The sequence below is a fragment of the Epinephelus moara genome, chromosome 16 (assembly GCF_006386435.1).
Source record: "Epinephelus moara isolate mb chromosome 16, YSFRI_EMoa_1.0, whole genome shotgun sequence".
Taxonomy (NCBI): domain Eukaryota; kingdom Metazoa; phylum Chordata; class Actinopteri; order Perciformes; family Serranidae; genus Epinephelus; species Epinephelus moara.
In genome coordinates, this window is record NC_065521.1 from 7,908,077 (window position 1) to 7,920,476 (window position 12,400).

At 42.5% G+C, this 12,400-nt stretch overlaps 1 protein-coding gene across 1 annotated transcript in view; it reads right to left on the bottom strand.

Moving 5' to 3' along the window:
• Positions 1-1,295: 1,295 nt before the first annotated feature.
• Positions 1,296-12,400, bottom strand: part of si:dkeyp-110g5.4 (uncharacterized protein LOC561637 homolog) — a 16,537-nt gene continuing 5,432 nt past the window's right edge. The window contains exons 2-4 of the mRNA XM_050064691.1: positions 10,877-11,458; positions 9,224-9,364; positions 1,296-4,325 (exon numbers count right to left, since the gene is read on the bottom strand). Of these exons, the coding sequence (XP_049920648.1) occupies positions 3,795-4,325; positions 9,224-9,364; positions 10,877-11,443 (1,239 nt within the window). The 5' untranslated portion in view covers positions 11,444-11,458 and the 3' untranslated portion in view covers positions 1,296-3,794. The remainder of the gene's footprint in view (positions 4,326-9,223; positions 9,365-10,876; positions 11,459-12,400) is intronic.

Genomic DNA, 12,400 nt, shown 5'->3' on the forward strand with positions numbered 1-12,400 from the left:
AAACACCCTGATGTCGGCGCACGTGCTCAGCCTCTACACAGGCTACCTTGAGTCTGTGATCACTGCGCATTCCTTTAAACTCACTACATTACAATCAGCAGAAGGCTTGGTTACAGCCCTACACTGTACGTGAGTAGTAGTGGCAGGTGGATGCAGATCATGTAAGAGATAATCTGCTGAATGCTCCTTTAAAGCCACACTTACCTTTCTGGAAATTTTACACTTTTCTTTGTTTAGGTTAAAATGCTATTAATAAGCTGATGGCACACTATAATGTAAGTGAATTCCACCAGAGATGAAAACTCATAATTATACCATTCTTATATGGTTCTAAGAAAATTGGGGGGAAGCGCTAACCCCATCAAACCAGCTGTTCCCAGCGGCCTTCTGGCGAACGTCCACTCGCTGGACACGAAAATGGATTATATTCGACTGTGGAAATCCAGTCACTGAGGAGTGAGGGACTGCTGCGTCCTTGTGTTCACTGAGACATGGATGAATTGTAACATACCAGAGTCCCGTGTTGAGCTAACGGGGCTAACACTACATAGAGCAGACAGGGAGGCTGCATCATCTGGTAAGCTCCGTGGTGTATACACAAACAATTCATGGTGCTGTGATGTGAAGAGGATCTCCCAGTTCTGCTCTCAGGATGTGGAGTTTTTGACTGTGAAATGTCGACCCTTTTCATCTTACTATTGCACTTTATGTTCTTTCTTATATGTTACACAAATTGTTTTTAAATGTTTTGTTACTTTTTGCTTGGGGTGTGCGAAATGTCATTTTGTTTTTGTGCTGCGCATAAAAATGTCAAATAAATGAGTTCAGTTCAGTTCATAATGTTATATGACAACACAGCATCCAGTCGCTAATGGCTAACATTAGCCTACTGTAGCGTAGCCTCTTAAACATTAACATTATCTTCCTTGTGTGCTTCCACTTACTAGTAGCGTTAACGCTACCATCTAACATTAGCACTGTAACCTTATTCTAAAACTCATCAGTCATCACTGACTCCAGTTGAGTTTTAAAACTCCTGGTTTGCGTTTGACTGTCTTGGTTGTAACGTTACACTCGCTCTCCTTTTCCGTGTGTCTCACATTATCTTGCAAACAGCTACGTCTACAATGAGGAAATAATGGAGGAGGGGCGAGTAGACCTTTGGAGGGAGGTTGAGTTGCAGGAGGATGGGACTTTGGAGGGAGGCGGGGGTTGTGGATGTTCAAATTTTAAGTGCTGTGTGAAATGCAAGAAAGGTAAGAGTTGCTTTAAATAACGACAAAGTCACAACTCTGTACACACATTTTTTTTATTGCAGACATAAATATTTGCAGCAACAGAAATATATTCTATGAGATTTTGTTTGAAAAAAATAAAAATAAAAACAATACCAAAAACTTGGCCAAAAGTGACTGTCTATGTTCAACATTATATATCTTTAAAAATAAATGATATTTCACCAGAGGCACAAGCACATAACTTGCTGAATTTAATCAATTCAGGGACAAGTTTGGATGGATGCAAAAAGTCTCCTGAGTCACCAAAACAACAGGTGAGCACCTGTTTTCAGGCTCTTAAAAAGTCAGCAAGGTATAAGATTTGTGTACATAACTATAAAGTGCAACACACACCGGCCGTCAAGTGCCGCTCCCCAACACACACTGGCAGCGGTACCGTTGACGTGTATTTCCCACCCCAGCCCTCTAGGTGGCTGTACCTACACTAGTTGCCAACGGTTGCCAACTGCTAGTAACGGAAGAAGAGGAAAAACCGGAGTTGATATTACGGCGGCCGAAACGTACATAAAAGGCTTTTCTCGCAGCGCCGCCATGAGCGCCGGCCGCGCTGGAAATAGAGCAGTGGGCTGAAGCAGAGCGGCCGGCGCCAGTGTGGGTTGCTTCATAGAATATAATGGAGGCGGGCGTTTTGAACGCGCGGCGTATGGCGGCGGTGTGTGTTGCACTTAATAAATGGAACTGAGAGAAACAAAAGTCCCAGGGCAAAGCAGCAAAAATGACAAATTGAGGAAAACTGACATTTATCTACATATAATGTTCCCATTATGACAAGCATTTCTCAAGAAAGTTAGATAAAAATCACCACTACGACATGACCATGTCTCTTGAGAGAGCTGAGTGCAGTCTCAACAGCAGTTTTGCTGCCTTCCATTTACCTAGTAAGTCATAATTTGGAGCTGGGAATGACAAAAGCAGTACCTGTCCATAACAACACATTACTCTGTCTTTTGCTCATACAAACATTGTAGCAACAATTCCACAAACAGGAATTGTTCATGTCTGTGGAATTGGACGGGACCATGTGTATGACTGTTCCAATGAGACACAAATAGGACAGAAGTGCTAATAAACAGCATATTACAACAGCTTTCACTACTGCTGTTGCACAGATCAGCCTTGGATTTTGAGGTCGGAGTTGGTGAAGTTCCTCTAGCTTTCCAGAAATTTAACTTAAAGGGTCGTTCCAATTGAAATTTCCAATTGGGAACTGGGAAATTCTGACTTCCCAGTGCTATTGGAATGCACCATTTAGGTCACATGTAAAGCTTGGCCTCATGCAACCCTAGAGGAAAGGTTACGAGTCAGAAAACAACAGTATCCATCATTCAGGCCAAATATGGAAGTCCTCAAAAATAAAATGAAAATATTTTACAAGTTTTAATCATAAAGAAAAAAAAAACCCTGTCTTTTCTTTTTGTGTAAAACCAGGTAAAACGATAATCAAATAAAGCTGAAGAACAAAACTTTTGTTTTTATTATCAATACAATGTTGCTCAGATCTAATTCATGCATCTCTCCCTCGTCCTGCTGATCCAACAACGACAAAAGTGTTTGTGGAGCCAACAGTCCCCACAGCAGCGGACTCCACCGTAGCTCTGGATGCTAAGCCCGCCCATTTTTTAGTTGTCCATTCAAATGCAAAGGATTGGATGTGAATCCCTTGTGTTACTGTTCACCGCTCAAGTATTCTGTTTCACTGGAAAATATATCACAGTACAGAAACTAAAGAAGCTCTAACTTCCGTTTCACGGGGACTGTAAGGAAATGCAATTTCTAGCTTTCAATCATCCTGTCACCAAGTCAGTTTCCATGCACACTAGTATCCTGTTTTTATGCAGTTATGCATGTATGCAGGGGTGTTCCTAGGATTTGAGGACATTCAAAGCTTAGCTAGGACTTCTGTTAAGGACCAGGGGATCCTCCCCTAGCTTTTTTTTTGATAAACAAGCTCTATTATCATCCTTTACTATGTACCCTGGCACCTTGCATTGTGTTCACACCGCAGTAACTCACTGCCTCCAGTCATTTCAGTGAGGGGAAGGCAGCAGAGGAAAAGAGGTTTTGAACATAGACGGTTGTCAGGGCAGTTGACAAGCAGCTGTGTAAAAACAACTTAATGTATGTTAAAAGTACAAATAAAACTCCCAGTGTGAATCACTTTAATTTCACTGTGAACTGAAATGTGGTTGGGGGGTGACAAGGCACCCTATTGTGGGCTAAATCTGGCCTGTCGGCTGTAAGTTCAGTATCACTGATGTAGAACCATGGTGGCTGACACGAATATGCAAATGGCCCTATCTATAGCCTGTGTTTGGTTTGTCCATTCTGGGCTACTGTAAATAATTCAAAACAAGTGATTATACATATAGTCAGGAACATTATGTTCCATTTCTGCCATTCCTCCTAAATCCTACACAGCAGAGTCTCCTTAAGTTCCTAATCATATTCTGGAAAACTAAAACATCATTACTGCTTCTCACTCTGACTGAGCTGTCATTATGAAGAGGGCAGGCTGTTGAGAGTAGCTTCTTGCTTTCTGAGTTTGGCCTTCATTCGATCAATCGCCTCCTCCTCTGCCAGCCCCTTGAAGTCACACTCCGGTAGTGACGTAAAGGCACGAGCTGCACCCTGAGACTCTCTCCTGGTCCAGCTCTGGTTGCTTCTTTGCTCTACAATACCAACTATGCTATCAGATTCACCACTGCCAATTTGAATATAGTCAGCTTCCTTATTGCCCAGGTCCTGTAGCTCACGTTCACCACTGTCATTGTTGAACACCTCCTCCTGCTCCCCCTGAGGCTGAAGCCACGCTGGCCCTGTGCCTGCTGCTTTCTCTGCAGACTGCTCTCCATCAGCATCTTTATGACTGTCCACTTTGTGTAGACTGTCAGTGGACTGAAGGACACTATGTGCAGTTTTGGATGAGGATACATCACTCGCTCTGTGTGTCACATCCTTCTCCTTGTCACTGTGGGTTACTTTACATGTTGTGTGTTTCTCTTTGGGCCTGTGGTCATTAAGCAGCTCCTGAAGGATATAGAAAGTAGTGGAACATAAGGTTAATGTTCACTTGTTAGGATTCATAGTAACAGTACATGATAAACCAAAAATCCACAGTTGACAGCAGAGGAATACAACTAACTGTAGCAGCATGAAAGCAGAAACCTGCCATATTGTAGACATACTGAGTCATTTCTGTCAGGTGTTTATTGATTATTGTAAATGAACTGGATTTTAAAATTGAGACACAAGCCATATTGTCTTCTGCCTATGTGTGGTAACTAAATAGACAAAACTAACCCATACTAACATCTAACTCAATATTCACACTGGTGGCAACAGGTAGGTTGGCTCAAGAGTGGTTTAAATCCTCTCTCTCTGGCAGGCATTTTTCTGTGGAACTTTGCTTGGTGTACCCCAAGGCTTAATTCTGGCCCCTATTCTTTTCTGTGTTAGTGAGCACTTCTTCTCTTCCAAGATAATCCATCCACCTGACAGGTGTGGCATATCATGATGCTGATTTAAACTTATCATTACTACACAGGTGTGCCTTGGTATGGTCACAATAAAAGGTCACTCTTAAATAAGCTGTTTGATCAAACAATACAATGCCACAGATGTCCGAAGTTCTGAAGGAGTGTGCAATTGGCATGCTGACTGTAGGAATTTCCACCAGAGCTGTTTTGTGTAGACTGAATGTTCATTTCTCTACTGTAAGCTGTACTCAATGTTGTTTCCAAGAACTTGGCAGTACATCCAACTGGACACACAACCGCAGGACCTCCACATCCAGCGTCTTTACCTGCAAGATCATCTGAGACCATTCTTCAGTTGCATCGGTTGTTTGGGTGGTGCAATATTTTTATACAGACCACACTGTCACATCCTTATGAGCACAGCAAGAACAGACCACACTGTCACATCCTTATGAGCACAGCAAGAACATTTTTTGATCTACTCTGCATTTGCCCTCCCTGTTAGGGGCCTATAGTGCTTCAAGTGGCCAAACCAGGAATTGCATTGAAAAGACAGCAGGGCCCCAAAAATGGAAATTGGCCCCATCTGTTTTTTTTGTTTGTTTTTTTTTACCATTCTTGGGTCTCTCTAACCAACCTGACTGCCAGAGATAGAAAAAAAATCACGTTTTTTATGTAAACTGAAGGGGAATCAAAAAATGTCGTTTTAATGGGTTTTAATGGGTACGTTTTTCGTCCAAGAGGGCGAGATGTCGTAAAAGGTTGCCATTTGTGTATTTTAGGCCTGATTTAAGAGCGGCTTTAAAATTTCAAAAATATCACCAAAAATAAGGTTTCTGACCAAATGTCATGCTATATGCATGAACACAGCCAAAGTTATCAAAAAATAAAAACAGAAAAATGACTGAAAAGGATGTTTTATATGATATGTATATATGTGTATAAATATGTACATACATATTTATACACATAATTTTATTTATTTATTTATTTTTTTATGCTGTTACACGGCATTTTGGGGGTTATCCGTTACGTACCCAGTGCAGGACTCTGAGATTTAATTGCCTCACGGAAAATCTACTTGTCAGGGGTTCTATGAGACTTCTCTGATTTTCTGACCCAGCTATGTACCATCTCACCTTCCATTCTTCTCCTCAGTGATTTTAATTTCCACATTGACGGCATTAACTGTAAATCTGCCTACATATAAGGGTACTGTTTGCAGTGGAAATGTTAGGGACTAGGTACCATATCTGAAGTGGTACTTTTTTGGTTCCAGGTACCTTATCCATACTGTACCGTACCACTCGGTGGAAACGTGGCTATTCTCTACCTAGTTTGCTCCACTGGTCTTACAATATCTTCAGCAATACAAAACTGCTCTCACTACAGCCCAGTCCACCTACTACTTACAGCTCATACACTCTGGCTCCACCAATCCCAAGGCCCTCTGCTCCACCATAAATTAACTTCTCAAACCCTACGACAACATCTCGACATGCTTCACAACTGACAAGTGTAACTCTTTCCTTTCATTTTACCAGACAAAAATTGATTGCATCTACAGCAACCTGTCCTCTACCCCCGCCCCCACTCTCTTTGCATCTACAGCAACCTGTCCTCTACCCCCGCCCCCACTCTCTTAACCCCTTCACCTGTCTCGCCCCATCTCACCAATCAGACTCTGACTCACTTCTCCCCCACCCAGTGGAGCTGCCCAAGTTGATGGCCAGAATGAAAAACTCCACCTGTGCTCTCAACCCCATCCCATCCAAACTTGCTAAGGACTGCCTCCCTGCCATGTCCTCAATCATCACAGAAATAATCAACTCATCCTTCAGTTCCACTTCAGTCCCTCAAACGCTCAAACTGGCTGCTGTCACCCCTATCCTCAAAAAACCTGGACTTGATCCTGACGACGAGTAATTTCTGATCCACCTCAAATCTCCCCTTTCTGTCAAAAATACTAGAAGGTGCTGTTGCCTCTAACTTAAAGCCCACCTCTCCTCCAACGACCTGTTTAAACCATTTCAATCTGGCTTCCGCTCACAGTACAGCATGGAAACCGCCCTCCTCAAAACCACCAACAATCTTCTCCTCGCCTCAGACACTGGTCACCTCTCAATTCATATCCTTCTTGAACTTACAGAAACCTTTGACACAATCAACCACACAATTCTCATTCTCAATTCTCAGCATCACAAGTACTGCCCTCCCCTGGCTCAGATCATACCTCATCTGTTCATCTATATTAAAAATTGCAGGTCCTCCCTTGCGCCTCTGTCCTAAGGCATCCCCCAGGGTTCGGTGCTTGGTCCCCTCCTATTCATCCTTTATATGTTCCCCCTTGGCAACATCATTCGCAGCCATGGTCTCAACTTCCACTACTACTACACTGATGACATCCAGCTCTACATCTCCACTACATCCATCACCACCGAAACTCAGTCCACTCTGACCAGCTGCATCAACGACATCACGTCCTGGATGCAAGCCAACTTCTTCAAACTGAACTGTGAAAGATCTGACATGATAATCATCCGTCCAAATCCCTCACCAAAACCTCTCACAATTTCTGCCTCACCTCTGACAATTCCACTCTGCATTCCTCCCCACACATCCGCAACCTCTTAATCATTTTCAACAACAACCTCTCTTTCGAAAAACATGTCAATCACATCACCATTACTGCCTTCTTCCACCTAAAAAACATAGCTCATCGCGGCCCATCACTCTCCCCCACTGCTGCTGAAACTCTCATCCATGCCTTCATCACATCCAGAAATGTCTACTGTAACAGCATTCTTTATGGTACACCATCTTCATTCCTAAATAAACTCCAATACATCTAGAACTCTGCTGCCTGTCTGCTCACCCATTCCTGATCCTGCGATCACATCACCCCTGTCCTTCAGAACCTCCACTAGCTTCCTGTCCCACAACGCATCCAATTCAAAGTCCTTCTCCTCACTTATAAAGCCCTCCATAACCAGGCCCCCTCCTACCTCACTGACCTTCTCCACTGCCACACTCCTTGCAGCCTCCGTTCCTCTGATGCCAACCTCTGGACTCCACCACTCAAGACCAAGCACCGACAGAGGCTTCTCCATAGCTGCCCCTCCCTCTGCAATGCTCTCCCCAAAAACATTTGAGACTGCACTGACCTGTCCCAGTTCAAATCACTACTGAAAACACATCTTTTCAAAACGGCTTTTAATGTGTGAATGATGTAGTGTGGATTTTATTGAAGTCTATTTTGTGATTGTTTTTAACCAATATAAAGTGTCTTTGAGTACCTTGAAAAGCGGTCTATGAATAAAATGTATCATTATTATTATCATTATTAATGTCAGATGCTGGGTATGGGCTGGTATAAGCTATAGACAATTAACACAGGTGCATTTTATTGATGACAGTTTGAACACACAGAGATACCATGGTGATATCCTGAAATCCATTGATATGCCATTCACCCTCACCATGACCTCATGTTGCAGCATGATTATGCATGGACCCATGTTAGAAGGATCTGTACAAGATTCCTGGAAGCTGAAAACATCCCAGTTCTTGCATGGCCGGCAGACTCAACAGACATGTCACCCACTGAGCATGTTGGAGATGCAAGGACAGCGTGTTCAAATTCCTGCTGAAATCCAGCAACCACACACAACCATTGAGGAGAAGTGGGCCAACACTCCACAGGCCACAATCAACACCCTGATCAACTCTACGTGAAGGAGAGGTGTCACACTGCATGAGGCTCATGGTGTCACACCAGATACTGTCTGATTCTGTGGTGTATCTGTGACCATAAAAATGCATTTCTGGAGCACTAGTCAGGTAAAATCTTCATATATGTCTATTTTCAAGATCAAACTGCATATTTTAGTGACCTGTTACCTGTGAGGGAACAATGCTGTACAATCAGCATCTTGATATGCCACAACTTTTGGGGGATCTTGGAATAGGAAAACTGCTCACTAACATTTTTCAAGTTTATGACCAAAAATGTGTGAAAAATGGGAGCAGGGACAAAAGTTCATTCATTCTTTCATTTTCTGTAACCACTTATCCTGACACAGGGTTGCGGGTGTGCTGGAGCCTATCCCCGCTGACATTGGGTGAGAGGCAGGGTACACCCTGGACAGGTCACCAGACTATCACAGGGCTGACACATAGAGACAGACAACCATTCATGCTCACATTCACACCTACAGGCAATTTAGAGTCACCAATAAAGCTGCAAGTCTTTGGATTGTGGGAGGAAGCCGGAGTACCTGGAGAAAACATGAGAACACAAAAACTCCACACAGAGGGGCCCGGCTGGCTGGTGAACTCACCCAGAGCCCTTTGATGTGAGGCAACAGTGCTAACCACTGCACCACCGTGCTGCCAGAAACAGATGTGTTGCATTTAAATATTTGTTCAGTGTATTATCATTATACTCACCCGGTCTGTGGTGGAGAGATGATCTTTTTTTATGAGACAATCCTTTAACTGTTTTGAGGAGGTTTGGGGCAAAATGACACGTAGTTTCTTCCTTTTTGGCTTTGTGTCTGCAGGTTCAATAGAAGCCTCCGAAAAGCCGTGCTACAGGAGGACAAAGAAATCTCAGATAAATCTTACCGCACACAAAATCATTCCATAAGAACAATGGTCAAATTTCTGCTTTAAACTTCACACAAAAAAATGTGCTTTATGGTAGCCATTTTCAATAAGCCAGGCAACAGTGTGACGAAAGGTAGGTAAAAAGGAGGTGTTAAGTCCCACAAGTATCCAGTTGAGGTTGAAGCACTAATTGCACCACACAACTCAAAAATGTAGCACAGAAAAAACAACATACAGATGTTTAGCTATTCTAAGAGCTAAATTAGTGGAGTTAATATGTAAAGTTTTTCTTAAGGATGGGGCTAGCTAGAGGAAAGGTCATGCAGTCATTCAAATCAAAAGAGTTCATCCTCTGCAGAGCATGAACGCATTCACTAAATCCCATGACAATCTGAGAAATAGATTTTAATGTTTCTTGTGCACAAGTTGAAATAACAGTGGTGCTGAGTTAATAGTCACAGAGTCTACCAAGTTTGCACCAGTTGTTTTTTTTTTTTTTTTTTATACAACTCCAAGGAGTCACCAAAGTCTTGGGGCTCTTACCAGGTGCTCTACAGCCACTCTCATTGTGTAGCCATAGTGATTGCTATGTCAACTGGTTCACTACTTCAATCCAGACTTGCTGCTTCTTTTAATTGTTGCCAGGCAACCACCCCATCACCTCCTTATTCTAACCGTCCTGTGTAATCAGTCTACAGTTTATTTTATTTAATTAATTATTTTGTTTATTTCACAGTAATTAGTATCTAGTTCCTAAAATGGACAGGCAGAGGGTACTTGCTGTAGCTCTGGTTGAGGGTGAGAAGCTGTCCACAAATAGTTTGATGGGCACAAGGAAACCGAGATCTGTGTGGGTACTGTACAGGAGACCCTAAAAAAGAGGGTGGATCACATGGAGTACCACTAGTTGGTCCAGGAGCTTCACCTCTATGATGGCTGTTTCCGGGCATATTTTAGGATGACTCGGGTGAGTGAGTGACTGAGCATCACCAGTTTCTCCTCCATTGTTCTCCGCCAATGGCCAATGCAAGGCTGACATTTTTGGCTTTAAGTAAAATGTCACAAGGATTGTCCTGGAATTTGGTACACATACTCATGTGCCCCTCAGGATGAGTTACAATGCATTTGTTTGTCTTCTGACTTTTCATCTGGTGCCATCATTAGGTCAGCTTTTTAATTTGTCCAATATTTTAGTTTGTGACCAAATACTTGCTCCTGCACCTCCTGTTTTTGAGCTACATGCTAATTAACAGATGTTAGCATGCTAATTAAGATAGTGAGCATGATGAGTATTATACCTGCAAAACATCAGCATGTTATTATTTCCATTGTGCCCCACTGTGCCTAAGTACAGCCTCACAGAGCCACTAGCAAGACTGACGACTCCTTTACAGCCTTGTTTCACTCGCTTGTCAAATGACCTTCCATGATTTCCTAATTTTACTTTTTTTTGTTTTACTGATTTGTTGCTGTTAAACTATAATGTCATGTTACCTTCTTCTGGCTTTTAGATGACAAGTCTGATGCTGAAGGAATGGAAGACAGAGACGCTGGCTGTGGATCACGAGTCTCTCGTTGACTCCGTCTTTGACTGGGCCTCCTGGCAGACAGGTAAACGTTTCCGTGGTAAATGACAACAGCATCTTCATATGTCTGCGATGCTGTGCCATGAGGTAATGGGGAGGTGAGATGAGATGTGTGTGTGGAGACATTTTTTCCAGGTATGTTGTCCTTCAGTACCTTGTAAGCTGTGGGATTGGCGGAGACAAAGGACATTTGGAAGGGACCCGGCTGAGCCCTAAATTCTTTGCCCAGCAGTGAGGACATGTTCTCCACCACACTGTTCCCTGTGTTGGTGGCACATTTCTGGCCTTTCATCCGCATGATTACTGGACAAATCCATATGCCTTCTGCAGAGTCTGTGAGCTTTCTGGAGCCCTCAGAGTCAGACAGAGGGAGGCCAATTCGTCTAAGCACTGACTTTGGTAAGCTCCGTATAGGGATGCTTTTCACCTCAGCTTCCACTGGGATGTAGATCTCTAGATTGGCAAGGAGCTCCATGCTCTGTGTGTTTACCTGTGTACATATTAAGAGTTATATTATGAGTTAATGATCCCAGTAACACCAGCAGTTCCCATTTTTTCCTCCCAGCTCAATACTAATGTTCTGAAATGAAATTAAGGGATGAGATTTAACCATATTTTCTTATATGCTCATTCTATATTCCTTGGCTAAACAGTTCTTGCAATGATTAGGTACTTTACAAGTTTAGATGATTCTTTACATCAAAGTTTTAAATAACTGATAAGTGATTTCATTTGACAAATTGACACTATTTTCTGTTTCCCATCATCACAACCTGAATACCTTTTAATTTTTCAGACAAAATGAAAAATGTGAATATTCACAGGTAATCAATGTAATCCGCAACTGCTACTATTGTTTACTTCCATTGTGCATTGTGCAACGCCCTCTGTTGATGACACATTCTTGATTACAGTGGTTACACTAAAACTGGTGGAAACTGTGGTGTATATGGTTTTGCATAAGCTATAGCCTAAATATCATTAGAAAATGTGCCATATTTGATGAGTACAATATAATTCATGTTGGCCATATCTCTATCAAATTTGTCTTGAGAGCCCTGCTTTCCTTCTTCTGCAACATGTTTGTGTAAGTTACATTAGTCAGTTTTTGTTACATCATTTTTAAATCAAAGCCAAGTAAAAACACTGCACTCGTAAGCTACAATTAGGACTCAGGATAAATAAAATTATGGCTTTGACCCTGTTAGCAGTCTGAGCACATCAAGGTTCCTACAGCTTAAAGGGAAATTTCGGTTTATTTCAACCCGTCTCCTATCGTCCTAAATTTGTTTCAAGTGACTAGTGACATAGAAATAATAGTTAGCATGTTAGCCGTTAGCCTAGATACAGCCGGGGCGCACCTAGTAGCGTCAGACCTGTTAAAACGTAAGTGAACGGGCATACCTTCAAGTGCAATAGTCCACTAAACAAG